Source organism: Bubalus bubalis, chromosome 14, assembly GCF_019923935.1.
Source record: "Bubalus bubalis isolate 160015118507 breed Murrah chromosome 14, NDDB_SH_1, whole genome shotgun sequence".
NCBI lineage: Eukaryota > Metazoa > Chordata > Mammalia > Artiodactyla > Bovidae > Bubalus > Bubalus bubalis.
Window position 1 is genome coordinate 4,865,871 of NC_059170.1, and position 26,922 is coordinate 4,892,792.

Genomic DNA, 26,922 nt, shown 5'->3' on the forward strand with positions numbered 1-26,922 from the left:
ACTATGCCTGTCCGCAGCCCCCCACACCGAGCCTCTGTCTCAAGTCCCCTGGTCCTGTCTGTGGTCCGATGTCCTCCGGCCGTCGATGACACCCTGGCCTCTGCTCTCCTCCAGCCCATTTGATACCGAGAGCTTCCTGGTGTCGCCCAGCCCCCCGGGCAAGTTCTCCATAGGCAGCAGGAAGGGCTCCTTGTACAACTGGACACCCCCAAACACCCCCAGCTTCCGGGAGAGATACTACCTGGTGAGTGAGCCTCCCTGGTTGGGGATGTAGTGGGCGGGCTGGGATTGGGGGTGGGGGGTGTGACTCCCCAGGGGTCAGCACGTGGTCAGCACGTGCACCTCCAGCTGCAGCAAGCTTTGGGCTCAGCCTCCCTTGTTTGGGGGTGTTTTGGGGTACCTTTTCTTTTTCACTGCCTGCCCTCTGTTCTGCGGCCTCTGGACTTGGTTCTGGCCTTGACTGGGTGGGGTTCTCCAGATGGTTCTACCATCCCGGCCACAGCCTTGGGCTCTTTCGTTTCGCACTTTGGAATGTGTTTCCAGTAGGTAATAGCTTGACTTCGTGTATGGTGAGATAGATACCTCTTTCCTGTGACCTCCAGGGGCCTGGGTCCCCTCCTTAGCACCCCTACTCTTCTCAGCTTCCTCCGTGGTCCTCCAGAGAGGCTCTGGGCCATCTGGGAGCAGATGCAGCCTCTCTAGCCTGTGTCCCTCAGCAGCCCTTGCCCTGGTGACGCCCTGGAGACCTTCTCTGTCGTGTTGGCGCCATGCAGCATCTCCCGTATTTGGCTAAAAACCGCACTTGACTTAACAAGATACTGAGGCTCAGTTTTTGCTGTGACCAACAAGCGGGCAGTAAACGACCTGGTACACATGTCACCCTGTGTGTGTCGATGCCCAGGGAGGGTCCAGGCATGCGGAGCGGGACCACCCTGCCGCCCTCCTCCGGACCTTAGGTGGGGAAGGCAGCTTTAGATGAGCCAGGCAGCTTGTGCATTTAAAGGAAACTGGTTGTCCGGCCGGGGTGGTCCCAGCGTACTTTGCTTACAAAGTCATCTACGGTCAAGAGCATGGACTCTGAAGCCAGATGGCCTGGGCTCCAAATTCTATCTCTGCCTTTCATCTGCCGTGTGACCTTGAGCAAGTCACTCAACCTCTCTGAACTTCCGTTTCTGTATCGGAGAAATGAAACTCACAGCTCTGCCCCTATGGGGCTTTGTGAGGGTTAAATAAGTGACTTTGTAACTGAGGAGTGCTTCCTGGAAGGCCTGGCAATTACAGGCGGTGCTGTAGGAACGTCAGCCACTGGTCTGGGTGATGAGGGGGAGGGCACAGCAGAGGGGCTCAAAGTTCGTGTCTGCTGGCCTGGATTAAAATGCCCGCGCATCCATCCTTCCTTGCGCGCACCTCGCTTCTCCGGGGGCAGAAGAGTGCCACCCTCAGGGAGGTGTGGTGAGGGTTCACTGCGAGCTGACTCGGGGGCTGGGGATGGAAAGGAGTGAGCGAGCGGGATAGGAGAGGTGCCTGGCTCTCACCGGCGCTTCTGGGTGCCAGGCACCTTGGTGGACCCGGTCATCCTGCGGCTGTGGGTATACAGAGCAGACGTCTGGGGGCCACCCTCGGGGGTCTGACTCTGATCCCCAGGGCAGCTGCTGAGGCTGGCTGGCCTGTCTGTCTGTCTGTCTCCAGTCTGTCCTGCAGCCGCGGGCACAGCAGGCCTTGCTGCTGGACAGGCCGAGGGCCCCCTCCGTCCTCAGCTGCCTGTCCGACGGCGACCTTCGGGGCCCCGGCCTGCGGAGCCGCAGTCAGGAGCTGCCCGAGATGGACTCCTTCAGCTCCGAGGACCCCCGAGACACGGAGACCAGCACATCGGCATCCACTTCGGACGTGGGCTTCCTGCCCTCAGCCATGGGCCCCAACACCTCCATCGAAGAGGAGGCCCAAGAGGAACCCCCGCCCCTGGGCCTCCTGCCAGACATGCTGCACCTGGCGGAGGGTTCGTTCGTGGAGCAGCCGGGCTGGAGAGACTTGGGGGTGGGAACCCCCGACCTGTCACGGGGCTCCCCCTTCCACAACGACGTGCTCCCGGGGAGCCAGGGAGGCCCTGACGAAGGAGACCCCGAGGACACGGCAAGTGGGCCTGGGCTGTCCCTCGAGAGGCCTCTGCAGGAGGTGCTGGACTTACTGAGGTCCGTGGACCCTGCCCTGCCGCAGCTCCGGGAGCTGGAGTACCAGATCCTCGCCTTCAGGGACCGGCTGAAGGTATGTGGGCTCTCTGCGGGGGGGGCACACCCTGCTTGCTGATGGTGCCGTGACTGGCAGTGGGACAGGGAGCCTGGCATGTTAGGGAAAAACTGAAATGAACTTTTGGCCCACAAAGTACTTAGGTTTGGTGACTTTGCTGTTTGAAACAGCCCCCAAGGGCTGGGCTGAGATGCTGGCCAGTGTTCCTGGTGCACCTTGTGGAGGAAATCTGTGTGCTGGATAAGCCTTGTTCAGCCTTGGCTGAACAGCCTTTGAGTTCAGTGTTAAGTCAGTGATATGTCTATATTAAATGAGATGCCTTTAAGCAGACATAGGCATCCCAGGTGGCACAGTGGGAAAGAATCTGCCTGCCAGTACAGGAGACACAAGAGATGAGGGTTCCATCCCTGGGTCGGGAAGATTCCCTGGAGAAGGAAATGGCAGCCCACATGAGTATTCTTGCCTGGAAAATTCCATGGACAGAGGAATCTGGCAGGCTACAGCCCTTGGGGTTACAGAGTCAAACACGACTGAGCACACGCACACACACACAGAGACACATACAACAAGGTTCTGTATTGACGGGCAGATAAAAAGCGTTGACCCGAGACTCATGGCCTCTGCATTTCCCGTGCGAGCAGACTGGTTCAGTTTCAAATCCCAGGGGTCACGGTGACTTCATGCATCGTAACTGCTGTGAATAATGGGGGCCGTGTGTGTGTGTGCCTGTGCGTGTGTGCATACATACATGTGCACACATTTTTTCCCCATCAAGCAAGGAAGCATCTGCAAGTAGCCTTATTCTTGTCTTGTTGCTCAAGATGTTCTCCCTGGGATCAACCTTCGGGAGCCCAGTTCTGACTCATGGGGTCTGAGCCAGCCCTGTGTACTCTGTGGGACTCAGCCACAGGGGAGCGGCCCCTGGGAGGCTTTGATGACTTGACCCTTCCCGTCCCGCAGGCAGGGGCTGCCTCCAAACTCCTCCCCTTCCACGCTTTCCTGGGAGAGGAGACATCTGCAATCCAGAGGCTCACCTGGTGGCCTTTGGCCTGGGTTGTCGGGCCTGACCCACGCTGTCTTAACAAAATAATTTACAATTAGTTGTCGATAGTTGAAAACTGGGCAGCTCCCCACAAAGTCGAGGTTTCAGGTTTTTCTTGGAAATGTTAACAGTCCGCCTCAGGCCCCACACCCCGGGTGGCAGGGACCCTTGGGGAGGGCCCTGGGGACGTGACCCCCAGCCCGGGCGCCCCTGAGGCCTGGCCGTCCATCCGTCCGTCCACCTGCAGCCCCGCAGAGCTCGCCGGGAGCATGCATCCACTGAGAGTCTGATGGAGTGCATCCTGGAGAGCTTCTCCTTCCTCAACGCCCACATCGCCCCCCATGAGCTGGCCCTGTTTGGGGGCTCCCAGGGCCTGCGGTGAGTGCGCCCCTCTCAGCACTGACCTGGAGTCCAGCCTCGGGCCCAGCGGCCTACCGGCCCCTCACCCCCAACTCTGCGTCTGTCTTCTTTATTATGGCCCTGGCCCTGCCTGGCATGTGACCAGCGGAGCAAACAAGGATCACTCAGCTGGCCTTGAGCGTCTGCTCTGAGCAGTGGGCTTTCTTTTTAAATCTTATAAAATGACGCCGGCACACGCAGTAGAACCTCAGACCTCTGCGGAGCAATCTTGCAGCCCCGCCCCCACGAGCATGGCGGGCACCCACAGCTCAGCAGCACAGAAGTACACGAATGGGTTACATTTCTCCCCACCTCTCGGGACCCCCCGGGGAGGGGGTGCCACGTCCACCCCCTCAGGGCTCGGGCTCAGCCCGTCATGGAGCAGACACAGTGCCGGGTGCGCTGGTGTCTTACTCAACCCCCCTGTGGCCCAAGCTTGGGGTTCCTGCCCCCACTTTCCAGATGAGTAAACTGAGGCTCCAGGAGGCAGACTCATCCAGAGTCCCAGAGCTAGGGATTCGTCTGAACCTCAGGCTTCTGCACACCCCGGAAAGTGGGCGGGGCGGGGGCGGCCTTTCCAGCCTCTGCTTTGTGAGAGTTGTTGCTCCCATTTGCCGCGTCTCCGTTTCTTAGTTTTCTCCCCAGTTTAACTTCACCTTCCTGGGACCCGGAGTCGGCCCCCGTGATCAGAGCTCTCCAGGGAGGGAGGGTTTCCTCTGTCCTTGGAGGCAGCTGAATGCTAACGGACCAGTCACCCAGTTCTCACTTCTACTCAGAAAGAACAAGAGCCCACCTCCAACACCGCCGCTGAAAGCGCCATCCAGGGAGCTCACGGCTGGCGCCCCAGAGCTCGACGTGCTGCTCACGGTTCACCTCCAGGTCTGCACAGCGCTGCTGCAGGTGGGCGAGGACCTGGGGGCGGGGCGGGTGGAAGATTCAAGGCGGGAGGGGTCAGTAGTCCTGTGGTCCTCAGGCAGCCCAGGCCACAAACCAAAGGCAGTGGTGGTGACTCTTTAGGTGGCAGATGCTGGAGCTCCAATCCAAACTGGTTCGGAAGGAAATGATCTGGTTCACAGACTTGAAAGGCCCAGAGGTGGGCTTCAGGTCCAGCTGGATCCAGGGTTGCAAACAACATCACGATTGGGTCTCACCCTCTCTTGGCTCTGCTTGCCTGTGCTGGTTGGCCTCACGCTCTGGCAGGCTCCTGGCAGCTCCAGCCTGCATCCTGTCCTCTCCGCTGCTCTGGCGAGGAGGAATCCCCAGACGACAGGGCGCTACCGTAGGGATAGGAGGGACGGGGAAGGGGCAGATGGGGAAGGGGTGGGTGGGGGTCATGGGCATGGTAGCTGACCTCAGAGGGCATGTTCTGGGCTAACCTGGCACACCGTGGGCTGCTTCCCAGAAACTGGGCTCCCCTAATCTGTCGAGGATGGTCCAGGAGTGCCTTCTGGAAGAAGCTGCGCAGCAGAAGCAGGTTCTAGAGACGCTTTCCGTGCTTGACTTTGAGAAGGTCAGCAAAGCGATGTCCATTGAGGAGAGTAAGTACCTGCTGGCCGGCCGTGTGAATGGCAGGAAGTGATGAGGATGAGAGCCCGTGGGGGATGGGGGGCTCCTCTCCCTTCCCGACACTTGTCAGTCAGTGGCACCCAGGGGACGCGAGTGGGGAGTGTCTGGGCTGGGACCAGAGCCACACCGTGGGGGCGGGAAGGGAGGCCAGCTATCCTCGGTCAGCCGGGTGACCCTGGACGAGGGTCACTGCTCTGAGCAAACGAGTCGCTGCTCCGAGCCTCAGCTTCCCCATCTGTATAATGGGGAGGCCCCTGGAATGTCAATGAAGGAATCCCCAGCACACATTCAAGGCACACACGGCGTGCTGCCCAATAGGGGCAGGGACCCCAGCCCTGTGGGACCTGCCCTTGTCCGTCAGGGGAGACTGGGAGCAGCAGTCCCGGGGGTGTCGTGGGGCCGGCGGGCGGTTACAGGATGAGGCTCAGGGCCGAAGCTGCTCGTCTCTGCAGGTGACGCCTGCGCGTGGGGAAGGGGCCTGCCTTAGGCCAGGCCGTGCCCCGCTCCCCGAGCCCTTGGGTCCCAGGGGCAGGGACCCCCCGGGCCTCCTCGTTGCTCACCCTTCCCCCCATGCCGGGCGGCTCTCTGAGCCCGGCCCTTCAGTCCTCCCACAGGCCACGCGGAGGAAGGGCTGCCTGAAGCTCTGGAGGGGCTGCACGGGGCCTGGTGCCACCCTGTCCTGCCCAGGGACGGCGCTGCTGGACCAACTCAAGAAGACGTTCCTGCACAGAGTCAGGGGGAAATACCCGGGACAGCTAGAGATAGGTAGCCCCTTCCCTCCCCATGATCCCTGGGAAACGCTGTGTGGAGCCCCCAGGGTCTGGAGCATCACTACCACAGGCCTCCCTTTTGCCCCTTCCGTACCCGCCTCTGCTGCAGATGCCCGCGTGGCATCGAAGGGAGGCGTCGCTCACTTGACCACAAAGCACCTCCTCTTCCCTGGGGGAGGAGGGCGGAGCCAGTGAACCCCGGGAGTGGCCTGCGTCCATCTGTGGGCTGGTGCTTCTGGGGACTGGTTGATTGCATAGCTTCCACCAGAACCTTAGAGAAGGGCCCCCCGGGGAAGGTAGGCAGGACCCTCTCTGCTCGACAGCAGCATCGTGAATCTTGGCTGGACTCTTCCCCGGAACGTAGAGCTGTGGCCTCTTTGTGTTGACCACTGAAGGGTGGCTCGCGTACTCCAGGCAGTGGCTCTGGACCTCAAGCAGTTCTAACCACCCGCCCTGCCGCTGGGATTCAGACTGAGGGGCCTCAGCTGGAGTGTGTCCTCGTGGGAATGGGGGGTGCCCCAGAGATCCCATGCATGGGCTGTCACGGAGCCTCCAGACTGACCTGGCTGGGCTCCCAGGGTGTAGCCCAGGGGTTGAGACCCCCATCTCCCCCTCACCCTCTCTCTGTGTCGCCAGCCTGTCGCAGGCTCCTGGAGCAGGTGGTCAGCTGCAGCGGGCTGCTGCCTGGAGCGGGGCTCCCCGAGGAACAGACCATCACCTGGTTCCAGTTTCACAGCTACCTGCGGAGGCAGAGCGTCTCTGACCTGGAGAAGCACTTCGCCGAGCTCATCAAGGAAGGTAGGGGCTGGGGCGGCGGGCCGGCGCCCCGTGTTGGGGACAGCCCATTGCGGAGCCCTCTGTCTCAGCTCTGTGAAGCCAGTTTTTCAGAATGCCTTTCCCCTCCAGCTGTTCTTTTGAGAACCGGATTTAATTACATTCCCTGTTGACTCCATGTAGAAATGAGCTCCAAGGGCAGGAGGTTGTACGAAGCACAGAGCAGAGGTCGGAAGTGGACAGGAGGGTGCGCTGGGCTGGCCCGAGTCCCTGAAATAGGGGCTGGCGTTGATTCATCTTCAGGGTGTATTTGACCCCTAGCTAGAACGCCTTCCTGGAGATTCCAGGAGGCCTCTGCGGGACCAGTTTGGGCGGGGCCTCGGTGAGCACATGGACACGTCTTGGGATTTGCTCCTCCATAGCTGATGTTCAGCCTGCAGCTGCCTGGACCAGCCTCAGTCAGCGGGGACCCCAGCTGCCACCTTCTGTCTCTTCCAGTAACGCTCGCGGAGGAGCTGCAATGCAGGGCTCAGGCCAGGACAGTCAGGAGGCTGCAGGGGAAGCGGCTGGGCCAGCTCCAGCCCCTGCCACAGACGCTGAGGGCCTGGGCGCTGCTTCAGCTGGACGGACCCCCCCGGGCCTGCAGAGCGGCCAGCGCCCGCCTGGCCGGCGCGGCCAGAAACAAGAGCTTTCGGGAAAAGGTGCGTGGGGCTGGCGGTGGCCTCTGTGGGCCTGTGAGCCGGGGGCAGGTGGGCTTCGTCTCGGAGAAACGCAAGGGGGGTGATGGGGGTGCTGCATTTGTGAGATGGTCCCGGCATGACCAGTCTCGTGCGTGGCCGTCCTCACCAAGGGTGGCCCCGGTCCTGGGGGCGGGGCCGGGGTTGCCAAGCTGTCATGACTGCGTGCCCCATGCGTACCAGCTCACTCAGCTCAGTGTTTCTACAGCCACGTTGTCTATTCGGTCTCTGAGACGTCACCTGCGTGTAGGGTGTTCCTTCTTCAGAATTCTGACAGTTGCCCTCCTTTACTTTCGACTAACACATGTGGCTGGCTGGCTCGTTGTTTGGTTCACTTGAAAAACCAAGAGACGGGACCCCTCCGCCTTTTAGGTTCCTGGCCCTGTGACTATTCTAGATTTAGGGGACCAGCCCACCAGGGTCGGAGGACAATACTGGGCAATACTTACCGTAGTCTTGGGCGCATCCTAGTGCCAGGCACATCCCCCATCCCCCCTGCCCCCGCCTGCTTCCTATGAGCCCCTAAAGCAATATTGCAAAGGAAGCACCAGCTTATTTTCCAGCTGGACGGACATGGCCATGGTCACGTGACTGATGGGGCGGGGTCAGAGCTATGACCGGAAAGGGTGATGAAATGCTTTTCCTTCCAGCGGCCTCACCAAAGCTCCCTGTGTTCAGTTCTGCTGTCCCCCGTGGACAGCGGGTCTCTCTGATGTCGCGTTTTATCTAGATGGTAGTTTCAGAATGCATTTTGTAAACATTAGATGAGTTTTCAAAAAACTATGTATTTGGCCGCACTGGGTCTTAGCTGTGGCATGTGGCATCCAGCTCCCTGATGGGGGATGGGACCCAGGCTCCCCGCATTGCGAGTGGTCATAGCCACTGGACCCCCAGGGAAGTCCTGAGACCAGTGCTTGCAGATGAGCTGAGTACCACAGCCTCCAACTCCATGCTGTGTACGCAGGCTGTGAGCATACTGGAAGGCGGGTGGTGGGTAGTACCAAGGGTTATGCTCTCACCAGCCCCCCGTTCACAGCCACCTTATTTCCCAGGCCTTGCTCTTCTACACCAACGCCCTGACCGAAAATGATGCAAAACTACAGCAAGCTGCGTGCGTGGCGCTAAGACATCTCCGGGTGAGTCTAACCTGCCCTTGCTGGTGATGGAGAGAATCCTGGTTGTGATTAATGCTGAAGTTAGTGCATTTCGAAATGATTCCACTGGGACCAAAAAAAAAAAAAAAAAAAAAAATCACTGCAGTGGAAAAGCACCGGAAAGAGCTGGCTGTAGAGCAACGGCCTCAGCTCCGCCAGCAGCTCTGTGGGCAGAGGCCCCTCAGCAGTGGCCTGGGGCACGTCCGCTCTGGCTCTGTGTGAGCAAGCAGGTAGCCCCAAAAGACTCACTTCTGTGCTCTTGGATTATATGGTTGAATAGCCTCAATTTAAGATTTTCTAAAAGCACGATAAGCTCATTGTAGAAAAACAGCGTAGAGCTTCTCTGGTGGCTCAGGAGCAAAGAATCCACCTGCTAATGCAGGAGACATGGGGTTTGATCCCTGGTCCAGGAAGATCCCACATACCTCGAAGCAAGCAATTCTGTGCACCGTAACTATCGAGGCTGTGCTCTAGAGCCCTGAACTCCCACCAGCGAGCCCACGTGTCACGTCTGCAGACTCCCACGTGCTCCAGAGCCCAGACTCCGCAACAAGTCACTGCAGCGAGAGGCCCAGCACCTCAGCCAGAGCGGCCCCGGCTCGTCGCAACTGGAGAAAAGCCTGTGCGGCAATGAAGAGCCAAAACAGCCAAAAATAAACGAAAAAAGTGTAAAATGCAGAAATGCAAAAGTTACTCATCTTTTTTTTTGGTCACACCTCGAGGCACATGGGATTTTAGTTCCCCAACGAGGTTTCGAACCAGTGCCCCCTTAAGCGGAAGTGTGGAGCCCTGACCACTGATCCACAGGGAATTCCCCCAAAGTTATCCCTCTCTGTGCATAAAGTTTTAAAATTTATATGGAGTTCTGAATTACTTTCTTACGCTAGACTTAGCGCTAAGTGTTATCCCAGGGCCAGAAAATATAAATAAAAAAAAATAACATATGTTTGGTTGCCCTGGGTCTCTGTGGCTGTGTCCAGGCTTTCTCTAGTTGTGACAAGTGCGGGCTCCTCTTTGTTGCAGAGCGTAGGCTTCTCCTCTCATGGAGCAAAGGCTCTAGGCGCACGGGCTTCGGCTGTCGCAGCATGCTGGCTCAGTGGCCGTGGCCATGGGGTGAGCTGCTCCGCAGCATGTGGGATCCTCCCGGACCAGGAATTGAACCCGTGTCCTCTGCATTGACAGATGGATTCTTATCCAGTGAACCACCAGGGAAGCCCCTCAATGCTTTTGAGACTCTTGAGACAACACACCACTTTACACTCATTTGTGTAAAGATACAGATACCAGGGGGTGCTGGTTTTACTATTTGTGTTTGTAACTCTTATTTTAAAAAAACTCATTGCCATTTTGCTAGATGAAAAATGGTCCGAACAGTCTAAATTATTTCTGGAAGGAACCGACAGGAAATTCTATGAGGTCCATCTGGTTATGATCAAATAACCAGGAGTGGCCAGGTCAGCGGGTGGGCAGCCGTGCCTGGACCAGGACACTGGTCACTCCTCTCCTGGTCTGACCTGGAGGGTGGGGTTGGGTGAGGCAGAGGAGGTAGAAAGGTCCAGAAGAAAGCAGGTCTTATTCCAACATGGGCCTTTCAGAAGGTGTCAGGGTGGAAAAGATGATGTTTGCCAATGGCACTTCAGTGAACCCGAGGCCTCGTGAGAAGCATGGAAGCCTTCAGAGAAGGAAGGGGCTGAGGTCGCAGAAGCCATGCTAGGGCTGGTCATGCAGGGGTTTATGAAAGCGGACACTTGTTCCTTAAAATGTCGCCTGAGGGGTCTGCTTTCCCCAACCTCGAACAGGGCGTGGAAAGCATCGATCAGATCGCCAGCCTGTGCCAGTCTGACGTGGAGGCCGTGCGTGCAGCCGCCCGGGAAACCACGCTGTCATTTGGTGAGGTCCAGCGTCCCGTACTCCCAACTGCGGGCAGGGGCTGGGGGGTGCCGGGGCCCATGGAGAGATTGTGCTGGGGAGGCCACGGTCAGCTCCCCAAAGACGCAAACCTGCACACAGCACGGGCACCGCCAGCGACCCACTTCACCGCGCCTGGCGGGGGCAGGTTTCCTTCACGGTTGAGGAGGCAGGAGGCGCTCTGTTAACATCTCAACCTGCCCCGTTTATGATCCGTGGGGACAAAGGCCAGATGTAAGGTGGGACTAAGGTTCGGCAGACCGTGCTGGACACAGGCGGGTCACGGGGTCCACGTGAGCCAGGCCCTCGGGCTCCAGCGGCCCCGGAGGCCCAGGCGTCTGGAAGCACTGAGGCCACCGTGGCTCACCAGAGATGAGAGCGAGGTGGGGGGACAGTCCCCTGACAGACAACCTTGATATTTCAGGAGAGAAAGGCCGCTTGGCTTTTGAGAAGATGGACAGACTCTGCTCAGAACAGAGAGATGCGGCCTTTGGCCAGGAGGCAGATGTTGAAATCACAATCTTTTAAAAAGCCTCAGCTGATGGGCTCACATCCGGGGTCCTTGTCTGTGCTGTAGCCTGGCCCCAACACACGGAGGGTTTTGGGAGGGTGCGGCGGGGGGCAGGCTGAGCACTCCCCGAAAAGCATCAACTGGCCAAGCTGCTTCCTGACCGTCCAGGCAGTTACGAAGCCCTGGGGCGTATGTGGGACTTCCGTCCCGGGGCAGAGCAAGCACGGCACTTTGAGGGCTGCACTCCGGTCCGCCTTTGGCTTTGAGCATCTGCCTGACTTTCCGCAGGTTGCAGAGCCGGGTCAGTGTCGGCTGGTCCTGCTATGGGGAGGCTGAGGCTGGGAGTCAGGGCAGCCGACTCGGCGCCATCTGGTTCCCTCACGCCCCGGACTGAGGCGGCGAGTGGGCTGGCTGACCCTGCTAAGGAGGTGGTGTGGGTCGCAGGGCATGCGGGAGGGCCCAGCCAGGGTGTCCACTGTTCACTTCAGCCAGACACGCAGCCCAGATGTCTGTGGAGCCGGGCGGCAGCCTGCCAACCACGGACCTTGATCTCACTGTGGTTCTACGACACGAGGAAACAAGGACGGGGCCTCTGCTGGGAAGTCCAAGTGTCCTTTGCCTTGACCTTCACCAGTCAGAACAGAGGGGCTTCCCCGATGGCTCATCAGTAATGAATCTGCCTGCACTGCGGGAGACTCGGGGTTCGATCCCTGGGTCGGGAACATCCCCGGGAGGAGGAGATGGCAACCCCACTCCAGTGTTCTTGCCTGGAGAATTCCATGGACAGAGGAGCCTGGCAGGCTGCCGTCCATGGGGTCGCAAGTGTGACGACTAAGCGCAATGAAGCACAAATCCAAATGGAGTTCTGAAGCAAGTCCACTTAGGGCTTGTTAAATACACTGCTTCAGAGGCCACGCGCTGGTCTGAAGAAAGATTTCACTGAACATCACGTTTAAAGAAAGAAAATCAGTTTCCTATTTAAGTCTTAAGAAAACCCCAGAGTGTCCTGGGATGTTTCTGGGTTAATACAGAGGCACCCTGGGTTCTGGATGTGGAATCCACAGTGGAATTGGTAAAGCTCTGTAATTTAAACATGCTCATTTACATTTCATGTATATATTTTGTGCTCTTTGGTTTAATTCAGTATTTATTGCCTTGCCGATATGTTGTTTTCTGAAATATCAATAAAAATAACTTTTTATTGGTGTTTCGCTCTACCTGACACACGAGGAAGGCAGTGGTGGTTTTCTCAAATATCCTGAAGGAAGAAGCCACCCTCACCCGACCCCATTCCCCAGGGCCCTTTCCAACGAGACTTTCTGTGAAGTGACTGCTGCCATACACGTGGCGGCAGCGGAGGGCGGTGTTGGGGCAGGGCGCCCCTTGGAGTCTCCCCAGGCACCCTGGGTCCTCTCTCCTTAGACACCAGGAGGCCATCCTTCTCGGGCCCTAGGCCCTGTCTAATTTCTCCTCAAGGTTACAAATTTGTTTTTCACACTGGAATCCCACCTCCTCAGGAACGCTCAGCTGCCTTTTTTTGTACCTGAGACGACCGTGACGGTCCCCACTGTCCTCGCTGGGCGCTCAGGGGCCCCATGACCACGGGCTATCTGCCCTGCTGGGCTCCACGCTCTCACGGGGAGGCCACAGCACCTGCAGCTTACTCAGCAGCCAGCTTTGAAACAACCATAAAACCTTAAAGGCCGAAAGGGAACTCTCTGTACTATTTCCTCAACATTTTGCAAATCTGAAATTATTCAGAATAAGAAGTTAAAAGAAAAAAAAACACCTTAGGGGAGAGTCCCATTTGATTTCAGACGACATGAACCCGTTCACTATTATGGCTCCATCAGTCCCGCATCAGTGCGACTCGGGAAATGGGCTGAGAGGCGGCCCCGGCGCGGGCACACGCCTGTCAGGTTGGGTGGTTCTTCAAACAACTTGTATAAACTCGTCAAGTCATCCAAGGGCCCTAATACACTGAAATGGTGAGTTTTATTACCGTTACTGAGGGATAAGAAGAAGAAGAGGCCCCGAAGCTCCGAGTAAACGCACCAGGCGGGGAACGTTCTCGCAGGCCAAAGACACCCACGACCCCAGGAGGCTGTCGTAATCCTCAGACGTGGAAAAGCTGCAGCCCCTCCTGAACGACAGCATCTGCTTCGCAGCAGCAGGCATGGAAAGAGACACGAGTTGCCCAGCCTGGTTTAGGCCCATTAAGTGAAGAAATGAGAAGCACCCCAAATCCATGTTCTTTAGAAAAAGAGATTTTTATTGTTGCAACTAAAATGCAAACCATCATTGATATGGCAAATTGGAAAACTGTACAGTTTGACAGTTCTGTGAGGTCACAGAAGACCCTGAGACGCGCCCCCCACCCCCGTCATGCACCCACGTATACACACACCTGGAAAGGTATTATACCAAAACACCTGGCTGTTTGTTTTGTTTTTATTTTTGTAAAAATGGTTTATTCTATGGCCATTGTAAAAAATAATGACCTGATGAGTAAATGTTGGCTTAAGGCATATAGCAGAGCAGCTCACTACTTCTCTAACATACGGGCGACAGGACGCAGAGCCATCTGTTTTCCAAGGACAGGAGGTTAAACCAGTATATCCACTTTGAAATGCTACTGTATATACACACCCAAACTACTACATACACATACAGGACCTAACAGAACAGACGCACAAGCCCAGCTCACACACGCTTACAGCCTGGCCCCCAGCCTCATCCGCACCTCACCAAGGCCTGCGGGCAACACCGCAGATGCCCCCCCATGGTAACTTCTTGCAGAGCTTCTAACACGTGAAAGGCAAAAATGTGAAAATGCTGGCAAAAGAGCAGCTCGTGAGCTACAGCTGCCTTTTTTTTCTTGGTAAAAAAAGCTATTGAATGTGGAGGTCATAGGTTCCCCCCACGCAGGCGGAGTCCTGAGCACCATCAGTCCCCAGAGTTCGAGGTGGGGGCAGACGCCTCGTGCAGCAAGGCCCCTGGCCCTAGAGGGCCACAGGCCAACTTGAAGGGACCGTCGTCCAGGCTGTCTCAGGAAGGGCAGTTTCCGACAGTTGCCTTGGTTCCAAATCACGGTCCGCTCAAGGTGAGTGTGAACTTGGGTGCAGTGGAGGCCGATCCCACAGCTGTGTGTGTGTGTGTGGGGGGGGGGCGGGTGGGAGGGCCCTGCTTCTCTACATGTCCAGATCCCACAGCTGTGTGTGTGTGTGTGTGTGGGTGTGCGGGCGGGAGGGAGGACCCTGCTTCCCTACATGTCCAGATCCCACAGCTGTGTGTGTGTGTGTGTGTGTGTGGGTGTGCGGGCGGGAGGGAGGACCCTGCTTCCCTACATGTCCAGATCCCACAGCTGTGTGTGTGTGTGTGTGTGTGTGGGTGTGCGGGCGGGAGGGAGGACCCTGCTTCCCTACATGTCCAGACTGCAGGTGTCGCCATGGCTCCCACACCCTCGGAATGTCTGAGCTGCAGTGGACCCTGCTGGAGCAGGACGGGCTGGGCCTCACTAGGAAGTCACCCGAGTGTCGCGCCAGGAATTACACAACTATCTGTTACTGGAAAACGTCATTCCACTGCTGAATGGCGACTATTTCAGCAACAGTCTTAGGAACCACAGCCACGTAATGATCAGACCGTGCAAAGGGAAACTGGACTTGTACACGGGGCACGCTAGTCAGCAGAGCGCTAAGTATTCCAAGCACGCTGTATCTGATGGGGACACAGGAAGACGGGACATGCATCCTAATACACACAGGGGGAGTGGTGGCTGAGATCAAGGTTGAACAGATAACTGGGGAGGTGAGGAACCGGGACAAAGGAACCTCACACCATGTCTTAAATAGCCAAGTGTCCATTATCATTATCCCCTTGCTCTATGAACACACGCAGACTTCCTCTCAAGCTCCCCGCAGCATCGCGACACGACAGCTCCCAGCCATCCTCCCACTGGGCACTGGTCTATGCAGAGGCTCACAGCAAAGTCCTCCATTCCCAGCCCGACCTGAGGGTCCACTGCTGTACTTCTGGATAAAGCCCTTGGTGCAAGGCTGACATCAAAAAACTGGAACCTATTATTGGTTTAAGAATTTGCTAGTGCACTGTGGATGCCCTCGGGGAAACAATGTAAAAATAAACATGGAGTGGAGAGGGGCTCACACGGGCAGTCTCCCAGGACGGCGGTGGCAAGGACTCTGTGTGCCACCCACTGAAGGCCCCATGTGAGGCTCGTCCCGCTGCCCATCCAGGCTGCCCTGCCCCGTGCCACGGGCACACCCTCCTGTGCCCTCTCAGAACTGGGCTGTGGGTCTGGTCGTCCAAGCAGGGGAGGGGGAGGAAGGGGGGACGGTGGAGCCGAGGCCAAGTGCCCAGGAGGGCCGCTTCAGTGCAGACCCGCGGCTCAAGGGCAGCTGCGGCCCTGCCCGCTGCCTCACTCACGGCAACTGCCCACCAGGCGGACGAGCCTGGCACTGGGTCAGGCTGTATGTTGCTGCTGAATAGGAACTGAAAAGAAACCAAGCATTTCCAGATGAGCCCGGCGCTGCAGAGCTGCAGACGCACGCACACCCTGGCCACCCCCACCTCCCACGAAGAGTTTGATTTTTCACAGGAGCTCTGCCTTCCCAAAAATCACCTCCAAAGAAAAAATTGTTTGCATGCTGCTAAACCGCGGGATGCAAAGACGGTTACTTAGAAAAGAAGTAAAATGTGAAAAACCAACAAAGAATGAATCACCTCCTTGACGTTTTCCCTAACTTCAACAGCAACACATTCCAACAGGGGGATTTCTGCCGAGACGGCATTCCTATTCTGGGCCGAGCGGAACCTGCTCCGTCTGGGTCTCGAGGCCTGGGTGGAGGGCCGGCGGCCGCCCTGTGGCGACCTCTGGCCCCAGGGGACCCTGAGTGGGGATGGAGCGAGGCGGGCAGGGCGGGCAGGCCGGCCGAGAGGGGAGGGCTGTGTGGGGAAACAGACGGTGGGACACAGCGGGACACCCTGAGCAGAAGCAGAAGCCAGGTTCTGATTTCTAGAGATGGCCTTTGCTGCTCTCCTTCTCCCAGTGGGGAAGCCCGCAGCAGGGGCTGCGCCCAAGCCAGACAGGGTCCGACCCTCAACCCTCTTCTCCAAAGGAGTTTACATTCGTACACGTGTGGGAGTCTTTCCCTGGGAAATCAAATAAAAACTGTATCTGGTGACGCCACCTAAGGGCACAAGACAGTCTCTTAAGTGCCTAGTCTTTTCTCCCCACCACGCCAGAAATAACAAAAAGCTGCTTTTTATAAAGGTTAAAAACAACAATGTGTTGTAATTCTATTATTTTTTTTTCAAAAACAAATGAGCAAAAAAAAGGAAAAGAGAGAGAGACGTATTTGGCATTTCCTCTACTTACTCCTGAATAGGTTAAGGCCCTGAGATTAGACTCTTCTACTCCTGGGACCACAGCGCCTCCAGACCCCAGTGCACCAATCCCCAGTCCTCTCTCGTTAGCCCTTCACAGTTCCAGACTCTGAAAACCTCTGGCCTGCTTCTTCTGGGACAGGCTCAGCGCGCCCCCTGCACTGAGCGCCGCCGCCGGGCAAAGGCCAGGCTCTCTGCAGGCGGTCCGGCCAGCACGTCCGTCAGTGGAAACAGACCCTGTAGCAGAGGTACGCGCCGGCCGTGAGGACCGTGGCCACGCACACGTTGACCAGGAAGGGCTTCCAGTGGCTCAGCGGCTGGTCTCGCTCCTCTGCAGGCAGCGACGGCTCCCCCTGCGCAGGGTCTGCGCCCACGACCCGCCTTCTGACTTCAGTGTCTTGACTCGCGCTGAGGAGTGAGGGGGCAGAGAAGGGTTACTCACCCGGGAAGACAATGGCAAGGATGCTATTACCATGGGAAGAGCTGTAGGGAAGGGGAGCCCCCTGGAAACGGCCTGACGACGCGGACACTGGCCAGAAGCCTGCCTGTCACCACCTCCTTCCCAGGGCCCGACTGCAGGGCCAGGGCAGGGGTCCGGGGCGAGGCCTGGGTGCATGTGGGCTCCCCCCGGTGCAGGTGCTCAGGGTCTCGGCCCGCTCCACGGTCTCCTAGCATCCTCTGGCTTTCAGCGCCCAGATCCACGCTTCCCTGCTCCTCACTTTCACCCACGGAGTGTGGAGGGCCCCTCTGCCCACGGTCTTCATGAATACAGCAACGGGACACATGACACTGACGTGACACAAGCCGTGTGCTGGCTCCCGCCTCTCACGTGGCCCATGATGAGCCCTCGGGGGGAGCACACCGGTCCACCCGCGAATGTCAGCGGAGGCCCAGGAAGCCGGGCACAGCCTCCTGCACTCAGGATCTGCTCTGGGAGGCTCCACCGGACAAGTGTCTCTAGAGCCCCAGAACCAGAGGTGCACGGAAGGTCCTGGGAGTAGGTTCATGGGTGGGGACTCAGGTCTGGAAGCCAGCATTTGGCAAAGTAACCAGGGAAGATCTGGATGGTGAGCTTAGCCGGAGGACCTGGCGGGGCACACACCATGTGTAACCTGCTCTCTCACGCATGATGTTCCCAAGCCCGGCCACAAGAATACACTCTGATCTCGTCTTTCAACAGCTGCAGAACATTCAGCACAGGGAGAAAGCCCTCCCGATACGCTCCCTGGATACAGAATCAACCCAGCTCTAGTTTTTCAACATTACAGGTGATGCCAGCATGAACACCTCGCCGACACCCCTCTGCACTCCACACGCCCGCTGAGAACTGCGGCAGGCTGGATTTCAAGGTGCAGACAAACGTGAGGTCAGAGTGGGAGCTAATCTTAAGCTGCCCTCTAAAACAGCAGGCACTGAGGGCGCTGCTTCCACGGGCTCAGGCTGACCCCTGTCCATCCTTCGAGCTCCTGCACAACGCCACCTCCTGCAGGCAGCCCTCCCTGACCTCCCAGGCAAGGCTGGGTGGCTCTTCTCTAAGGCTGACCGCCTCAGCATGCACCTCCATCACGTCCCGTCCATGGGGCCCCCACCACAACCTACTGTTCCCTTCCCAACAAGGTGGTCCAGAACACAGAGCAGGGGCCCTGATCTAATGATCTCATTTCTCACAGACATCAGTAGGTGCTCAGTAATCTTTCTCAAACTGTAAGGAAGCAAAATGACAATCAAAGCTACATGAAAAGGTTAAGTTCTGGGGGCTGAAGGTACGTGGTCAAGCCTGGACATCAGTTTTAGGACCTGCCCGAAGCCCGGCTCCTGTTTTCTGTCGCTGTCAACCCTGGGCCACCTGACTGTCGTGCCGGAGCCCCGGTTCCAACAGGCACCACCAGGTGGCGCCAGACCCCTGCTGCAGTCCGTCCCTCTCCCCGGCCAACCTGTGCTCAGTCCAGAGGCTCCGCCAACCAGCGGTGGCGGAGGTGCAGAGCTGGTCCAGGGCCCGTCTCCCCAAGGACACAGAAGTACCCGTTGCCAAGAGGAGGCTGCCCGCCCCCGCCCCCTCCAGTAAGCCAGGACCCTCTTCCTTTACCTCTCCAGGCTGCAGGGGGCGTTTAACGGGGCTCTGGTTGCTTCCTGGATGGGGCCGTCTTCTTTATCCTCCTCCTCAGTGTCATCCTTTACCCACTGATGGTTGGGGAAGAATTCTTTGCACTTCCCGTTGTGTGGCTCCAGGACTCGCTTGGGGGGCCGGGGAGGTGGGGGGACGTGCTCAGGTGGGGGCTCCAGATCCTCGTGGGAGAGCTCTTTCCATTGCTCCTTGAAAAAGCAGTAAGAGGAAGATTTCACAGTTGGTGATTTGTCAGGAAATCTGCTCCCTTTCAAGTGAGGAGAGGCGAGGGCTAGATGAGGGGCCTTTCAGCTTCTCGGGTCTCCAACCATGTGCTTAGAACATGAGATCTTTGGAAAATAAAGTCTATTCTCCCTATTAATGCTCTCCGTGTGAGCACTTCAAAGAAACTGGAACATGGTGACAATTTCCACGACTTTCTAGCTAAACAGATTAAACATGAAGTCTAGCTATTTCCCCTGACACGTGACATCATTTCAACTTCGACAGTGAACAGCCTCCTTTAGGGGCAAAAGTTTAAACCAGCACACCCGGATTAAAGCGGAAGGGATGCCGACCTGCACCGAAGAGTCTCCCATGATGAACTTGGCGCCCTCGATCACAGCCAGGTAGGAGAAGCGGAGCTGGTCTGCTGTCTGGATCAGTCCCATCCGAAATTTCCGCATCTCTAACAAAACTTTCTTGATATCAACAGAAGAAGGGTCTTTCCTTTTGTCCATCTGAAAGCCAGAGAGGAGACACAGCTGAGTGAGGTCTGGGTGTCAGGTACAACATGACTGTACACGTCCTAGGGGAGCGTGAGAGGGAAAAGTGTGAGGGAAGGGGATTCTTTGGCTTCCACATCAAAATTAAGAGCACTGCTCCAAATGAAGCTGTTTAGGGTAAAGCTCCCTTGATGGGAGGGAAGCTGCTAGAAAGTCAAGACCAAAGCTGGCTGACTGCAGACAGTGACGGAGGGCCACGGCCAGGCCAGCCTGGAGGTCACTGCATGCTCCCTCTGCTTCCTGCGGTCTTGAGGGCCGTCTTACCAGCAAGAGGCAGGTGTCAGCCAGGCAGAAGGTGCCTGACCTGCCGATGCCAGCGCTGCAGTGAACCACGATGGGGCCGTGCTCACGGCTGAGCGAGCCCGACTCTCGGACTTTGAAGAGAAAGTTCAGAAACGAGGCCGGCGATTCGGGGACTCCGAAGTCAGGCCACGTGGTGTAGTGGAAATGTAAGATCTCTCGGGTTTCTCGAGACTGAAAGAGAAATACACACGTGACGACTCTCAAAGAATCTCCTGTGTGAGAACCACTGACTTCAAGTAAGCGTGAAGCGCCTTTCAACACGCCTGCCTCCATGAGGAGTCTTTGTTCCCGGATTCTCTCCTCAGGACCACAGACTCAGCGGACAAGATCTGAGCCCCAGGCAGGCGCCAGGCTGCTCCTGCCAGCTGCAACACTTTCGCCTCCAGGAGCCCTCATCTCGACGCCCCTCTCCCTTCTGCTGTCTTCCAGGTCACAATGACTTCTCTCCGTAAGTCAAAGTGATGCTGCACTACCGCCCACAGCAGTCTTGTCATCAGCGCCTCAGGCTTTCACATGAGAGTAGAAATGTAACCACACATGTGGGGCGCCAGCTCTGGGGAACTCAGGGCTTTACAAGGCGATCTGGATGTCTCAGAGGACTGTCATTTTACAGAAAAAGGTTACTAACTCGGTCCCCGAAGACTGGAGACTGTATGTGTGGCTCAATCCCTTCTGAACAGGCGGTCAGTGAGGAAGGGGTGCGATAAGACCAGCTGGCCCGGCCCCACAGTGAGCGTCTACGTGCTCCCGCGCTGGGTGCCCGGGCTCCCGGAGCTCTCGCATGCAACCCCACTAGTCCAGTTACTCCCATGCTCCAGATGAGAAGCCTGAGGCTTGGCAGGCACCCCTCTACTAGGTAGGGGGCAGGACTTGCAATCTGAGTTGCCTGACTCCAGAGCCCGCGTTCACAGCCTGCTGCAGGGACCCTTGAAGGTGGATCCTGACACTTGTCCCCAAGTGTTTCTCCTCGTGGCCCCATCAGCTCCCAGGGGACCTGTGAGGACGGCCTCTGGGGCTGATTCCAGCTCTGCTCCTCTGAGACTCCACTCCCAGGGCAGACAGCGGGCTGCCAGGGGCGATGGTCAAACCGTGGTTCTCACTGAGGAGAGCCCTCACGCTAAGAGCCCACAGTCACGGGGCAAGTAAGGCCTGAGACAGGAACCCCACCAGCGGCGCGGAGCCAAGAGCCACGCCAGCACCCAGGTTGCCTGCAGAGCAGCTGATGGGGAAACACTGGGCCAGAGACCTGGTGGCCAACAGTGCCCCTCCCCTCATTTAGCGAATGTCCACCACGTGCCTCCTGGGTGCCAGGTGCCACGAGGGAGCGACTCGGCCCTGCCCTCTTCCCAGAGCTCATGCCTCCGGTACAACCACCCTCTCTGACCTGAGGGTGACAGAAACGTGGGAAAGGACCCACAACAAACAGCAAGGACCTGACACCCGCAGAGAACACACACGGGTCACCCCGCACCAGCCATGACACATGCTGGTATCTTCCTGCAGAACTGGAACCAATCTGCTGGTCACATCAGGATAACTTCGAGAACCACGCAGACAGCTCCACGCCTTTCTCCCTAGAAAACGACCTCCTTACATACTTTAATGGTTTAAAAGACAAACGTGTCTTCCTTTTTGGGGGGGGGGGGGGCGGTAAGAAAAGCACTTAAAAACAGATTTTTAAAAAATGGAATAAGAAAACAGGCCAAAAGCAAGTTCCTTCCTTAAATTCTTGAAAAGGTGTGGGTCATCTGTTTACTCCCTCCCTCATGCCTACCCACCTCTTTCTCAAGGAATTCATTCCAGACGTACGCGCGAACAGATCCACAAGGCTCAGAACAGATTTTTTTTTTGAAAACCACATTCTGTTAGAGCAAACAGATCTCCCCCAAACCTCTCTGCTCTGCCGCCCAGACAGCGCGAGCCTCTTCTGCTCAGGTTGTATTCCATTCTCTTCAACGAGCGAAAGAAATTTTCTCAAGAGTTTACCAGAAGTCATTCGTAACGCCAGGCTCGCAAGTGCTCAAAAGCATTAAAAAAAAAAGTCTACCACACAATCCTCCAGGCACATTCCAACCCTCCGCCAAGATTACTCCTGAAAACCACCCGTCTCAGCCCCTCCATTGGTCAGCGCGGGAGCCTGTGTGCGCCTCCCAACCCTCCCCCTGCCATCCTGCCCCGGCTGCAGCGCTCAGCAGGGCAGGGCCTGGACCGGCACGGTTCCCCGGAGCCGCACGGTTTCCACCTCTCCTCCACTCCCAGGCACCTGCGCGGAGCTCTCCATCTCACTCCCACTCTGAACCCACCCCAGGAGTCACAGCGACTACAGAGCAGAAGTCGAAAGTTAAGCTGAGAATAAAGACAAGGCCGGAGCAGACCCTGCCCGTCAGCCCGCCCGCAGCCCTGGGGGTCCGTGCTCCTTTGGCTCCGCTGGAGCCCGCGAGCCCCTCACGGCGCGCTCTGGGCCTGCGTTGCTCACACCCACATGACCACTGCAGGAAGCCTTCCAAAAGCCCGGGCTGGGGGCAGACTGACCTGTGGGGACGCAGCGCCCTTGGCTCAGGGCCGACAGTGTGAGGAGGTGGGCCGTGGGACTGCACAAGGCTGGGGTGCCTGCGTCTGAGGGAGACCCCCGGAGCTCCCCTCCGCGGTCTCTGTCACCAGCGGGGGTGCAGGTGAGCTCTGTAGCCTCCCCGTGAACGGGTCCTCAGCGGGGCTGCCTCCAGCAGAGCCAAGAGGTGGTCCAAGGCCATTATTTAATGAGAGCTGGCCCCTGGTGTTATAAACTCCCTGCCACCCCCGCCAGAAGCCCAGGACTTCATCTAGAAACTTTACACTGACCACAAACTGGGCCTTTCTTCCGTCACTGCCGACTAGTGACTGTGGATGAGAGGCCCGCGTGCTCCGCTGGTGTTAACTCCCAGGCTATCATGTTAGACCCTCTGCAGTTGGTCTGAGGTAAGAACCTATCCTTTCCCCTAAGAACTGGTGTTAGCTGGGGCTGAGAGAGAGTTCTGTGGAAAGGGAGGTACTAAGACGTGTCTGCCCCCCAGACACTGCTGGTCACCTGGCAGGTAAGCAGGTAGGCGCTGCTCACCATGGTGTGAAAACCGCATCTTGCTCAGAGCTCAGAAAACCACTGGTGCTAAGTAAATCACGACTGAAACAACACCTCAAGGAGACGTCACCAACAGGCCCGCCCCGGCACTCAGGTGCGGGTCGTACTCACCAAGAGGTTTTCCAATTCCAGCTGTCGTACTGTGTAATAGGACTTAATGTCTTCCGAGATCAATGTCAATTTCAAATTTGTGTCTTCAAAGACCATCTCTCTCTCTTCTTTCTGAGGCCAGTACTGTGCACATTTTAACTAGGACAGAAAACAGCGCCGTTACTGTGAGCAATGGACTGTCTTCCTATGGAGTGTGGAGTACTGTCCACGAGCTTCATGGTAACCACCAAACCGAGGGTTTTCTGACCTTGGAAGCTGACATCAGTGTAAGCTGCCTGCCTCCTGGGGAGATGGGGCGGGGCCTGTGAAGACCTAGGCCAGGGTGAGGCGGGCAGACAGGACATGCACTCCACGCCCAGCCGCCCTGGTTATCCGCACAGAGATGTGCTCCAGGCGTCGCATCCCCTCCCTGTCACCCAGGAGAGGAGCCAGCCTGCACACAAGGTTGTCTCTCAGGAATGACTTCATGTAGCCATTTCAAAGATTATCAAGAACCTGACTGGTGCCCTTGGCACAGCGCCAACTCCTTACCTTGGGGACGATAACAAGACTAGACCGTGAAAAGCTTGAGGGGTTGTGCATGCTAATTTGCTTCAGTGGTGTCCACAAATTTTGGCAACCCCATGACTGTAGCCCACCAGGCTCCTCTGTTCATGGGATTCTCCAGGCAAGGATACTGGAGTGGGTTGCCATGCCGTCCTCCAGGGGATCTTCCCGACCAGGGATGGAACCCACGCCTCCTGAGGCTCCTGCACTGCAGGTGGATTCCTTACTGCTGAGCCACCAGGGAGCCCCTTGAAGGCTGTAATCAAATGCAAACCAGGATCTAGAAGGCTTGAGAGAGGTCCTCCAAGGCTGGGGATCACCTCCTGCCCCATCCCACCCTTTTATTCTGGTCTGGTTCAATTCAGAAAAGTCCTTTTGATGTTCAAGTTTAAAAATCCCAGGAACTACTTAATAGTCTTGATTTAAATGTAGCTCATTAACATTTTCCTTAAAGCAAGCAAGCTCCCACAGACTTGGTTTCATTTAGAGGTCAAGAAAGAAAATTTGGGTCAAATTCAGTGCCAATGCTTTGTGTGAACCAAGTTTTTACACCAGACATTTCTGGTTGCTGATGACTATTCTGGACAAAACCAGCAGGTAGATGGGGAGAAGCTGCCGGGTCCATAAGCCAGAAGAACTGACACATCCCCAGACAGAGGCCCTCAGAGGCAGTATGACTTCCATCAAATGAAGTATCAGTGCGTGTCAACAGCTCTTTGGGAAACAGTACAAGTTCAAGACACTTACAATTCAACACGCACTGACTCAGAGGAGCCAGGAGGCTCCTGAAGTGGCTGAAGACAGAACAACAAATGCCCATTGATCCTGCTTTAATGAAAACCAAAGCCACAGAAAAAAGAGAGGGAAACAAATTAAGAAACACCACATTGTGAAGCCACCAAAGCATCCAACTTTATGGTCCCCAAACAGAAGGCCAGTAAGGTTTTCTAAAGAGCCTGGACACGGAAGTTTTGGACAGTTTCACCCATGTCATCTCCCTGCACCGATGTGCACGTGTGCGTGCTAAGTCGCTTCAGTCGCGTCTGACTCTTTGACATCCTATGGACTGTAGCCCTCCAGGCTCCTCTGTCCATGGGGTTCTCCAGGCAAGAACACTGGAGTGGGCTGCCATGCCCTCCTCCAGGGATCTTCCCAACCTAGGGATCAAGCTTGCATCTCTTCAGTCTCCTGCACTGGGCAGGCGGGTTCTTTATAACTAGCGCCACCTGGGAAGCCCAGCTGCCAGAATGAACCCCTGGAACAGAGCCCAACTATCAGCATCAAAATGATCCTGCCACTCAGGACACAGAAGCATTGATGGCATCGCACGATCACAACTGCATGCTTAGCCACAGTGGACGAGGCAGGTGAGAGTAAGACTTTAGAGGATGTTTAAAGGAGGCATTTATTCCTATACTTCTAATAATCAGATCTGTGCAATGCCTTGAGACACCAGAAACAAAGAAACCACCTTGGTAGGCCCAGAGCGACGAGTGCTGGAGTGGGCACCCAAGGCAGTGAGCAGACAAGAGGGTGAAGCCAAGCAGCAGAAACGCAGAACGGCCAGTTGCTCTCAGAGAAAGGACCAGTGTTTTCATATCTCATGGGCAGGAGAGGCAAGTCTTTTAAATCTCATCTCCACACAGCAAGCACTCACTTTCAAAAGTGAATATAAAGCCTCACAAATCTCTGTTATCTGGATAAAGACCAAGACTCTGAAACTTTATCGCTGAGGAATTTTGGCACACACTAAGTGTCAATCAACCAATACTTATTTAAAAATAGGAGTTCTTCAAAGAACTCTTAGGCATCTCCAGCAACATGCCACAGTCTGCTCTCTGTCATTTCCTGTAGAAGTTTTTTGCTGTAAACACATAAAATAAAACAAAACAGAAGCAGCACAAGATCACCATTTCCTACGACCCTATTAAGCTGATCCACAGGGCCCGGAAAAGGGGATTATCTTGTTGGAAAGCAGTCCTTTACTGAGTTAAACTGAGGCGTGTCTTGAGGGGGCAGAAGCAGCCACAGGCCAGGCCAGCGCTGCACCTGTCAGAGGTGCCGTCACCACCAGGAGGCGGTGTGAGAGCTCTCGGGTTCTGCTAAAACAGCTAGGGCATGCTGAGAAAAACCCACAGTCATCTGAGGTGACCCTCTGATGGGTGATCTGGCTGAAAGAATGATGAACACGGAGAACTAAAAGTGGAGTGTGAGAGAGACGGACAAAGCCTAAAGCACCCGTGATATACAACTCAGGGTCCCAAGGCTGAAAGTCCTTGAAATCAAACAGCATCTCTAGTGGGGACTTCAGGAGAGAGATTCGGGCGACGCTTCTGGGTGAACATGGCCTGGCTTATTCCCCCTGCCTAGACAACTTGCGTTCCCGGCCCCTGCACACATATGCACGCTAGCTTATCATGTCTAAATGCAATGTCTACATAGAATGAATGAGAACTTTGGCCACCTGGACGAACTTGGTCTAACACACACAATCATTTTTTGCACAACTGTCTTCCAGGAAGTATATCAGGTCCCAAAAGGGTAATGGGTAGTTCTGCCAAAACATACGAGGGGGGCCACTGGACACTACTTGGTGAAAGAAACCAGAAAACAAACATGCATTACACGGAGACGCTCTGCAAGCTGGTTTTTAGCCACAGGCTGTAGTGGAGAAATTACAATTAGATTAGTTGAGCAAACAAGACACTGCAATTTCTTATAATTTCCCCCGATCAGCTCTGATGGGGGTGATAACTGAGAACGCTGATGCAGAATTTAAAATGTTTATACCAAGGAAGGTTTAAGAACCATAAACCATACACTGCTTTCCATGCCAATTTGCATGCCCAAGTGCCCTAGGGTAAAAAGGAGAGCTACAGAGGCAAACAGGGACTGCGCCACACCACCACAGTAAACCACATGTAAGAATCACTCATGTGTCTCTCAACGGCCAGCACAGCAGTCCAAGGGGAAGGACGGCACAGTGGATCTGGGGTCTGTTTACACTCAGCCCTGGTGGGAGGCCACCGAGGGCAGGGCCTGCTGAGGAGCACGCGGCCTGAGTACCTGGATCCCCTTCCTGGTGTCCTCCGACCACAGCAGCTGGAGCAAACCGTGTGCAAACAGTGACGAGGTTTCACCTCAACTTTTAGTGACAAACAAATAAAAGGCAAATGCTACCTTCTCTGATGAATTTTGAATAAGTCAGTCTTGATTTAAAATTCTCAACCCTCCACACCACGATAGAGTGAGTCGCAAATGCGGGCAAGTCTGCCTCCCCAGGGACACCGGACAGTGTCTGGGGACGCTTTTACAGGCTTTGGCCGCGGGCAGGGTGCTCCCAGCAGCTGGTGGGTGGAGACCATGATGCCCCAAGGCACAGGCCGGGCCTTCCCGCCCCTCGGCAGAGTGCGACCCGGAGCGGCAGCAGCACTGGGGCTGGGAGAC

The 26,922-nt window shown here is 56.3% G+C and overlaps 2 protein-coding genes across 8 annotated transcripts in view; one reads left to right on the forward strand and one right to left on the reverse strand.

The window, feature by feature from the left end:
* Positions 1–12,306, forward strand: part of RIPOR3 (RIPOR family member 3) — a 74,739-nt gene extending 62,433 nt beyond the window's left edge. For 4 of the 5 annotated variants that reach the window (XM_025263288.2, XM_006044624.3, XM_025263289.2 and 1 more), the window contains 11 exons: positions 115–244; positions 1,690–2,262; positions 3,534–3,664; positions 4,462–4,585; positions 5,088–5,223; positions 5,855–6,016; positions 6,658–6,819; positions 7,294–7,496; positions 8,585–8,668; positions 10,486–10,576; positions 11,019–12,306. In XM_025263288.2, coding sequence (XP_025119073.1) covers positions 115–244; positions 1,690–2,262; positions 3,534–3,664; positions 4,462–4,585; positions 5,088–5,223; positions 5,855–6,016; positions 6,658–6,819; positions 7,294–7,496; positions 8,585–8,668; positions 10,486–10,576; positions 11,019–11,122 — 1,900 coding nt within the window. In that variant the 3' untranslated portion in view covers positions 11,123–12,306. The remainder of the gene's footprint in view (positions 1–114; positions 245–1,689; positions 2,263–3,533; positions 3,665–4,461; positions 4,586–5,087; positions 5,224–5,854; positions 6,017–6,657; positions 6,820–7,293; positions 7,497–8,584; positions 8,669–10,485; positions 10,577–11,018) is intronic. The other variant, XM_025263290.2, reaches the window with a different exon arrangement.
* Positions 12,307–13,356: 1,050 nt separating this feature from the next.
* PTPN1 (protein tyrosine phosphatase non-receptor type 1) overlaps positions 13,357–26,922 on the reverse strand; it is a 63,895-nt gene continuing 50,329 nt past the window's right edge. For all 3 annotated transcript variants that reach the window (XM_025263294.2, XM_025263292.2, XM_044927537.1), the window contains 5 exons: positions 22,930–23,067; positions 19,665–19,874; positions 19,194–19,355; positions 18,598–18,824; positions 13,357–16,919 (listed from right to left, as the gene is read on the reverse strand). In XM_025263294.2, coding sequence (XP_025119079.1) covers positions 16,733–16,919; positions 18,598–18,824; positions 19,194–19,355; positions 19,665–19,874; positions 22,930–23,067 — 924 coding nt within the window. In that variant the 3' untranslated portion in view covers positions 13,357–16,732. The remainder of the gene's footprint in view (positions 16,920–18,597; positions 18,825–19,193; positions 19,356–19,664; positions 19,875–22,929; positions 23,068–26,922) is intronic.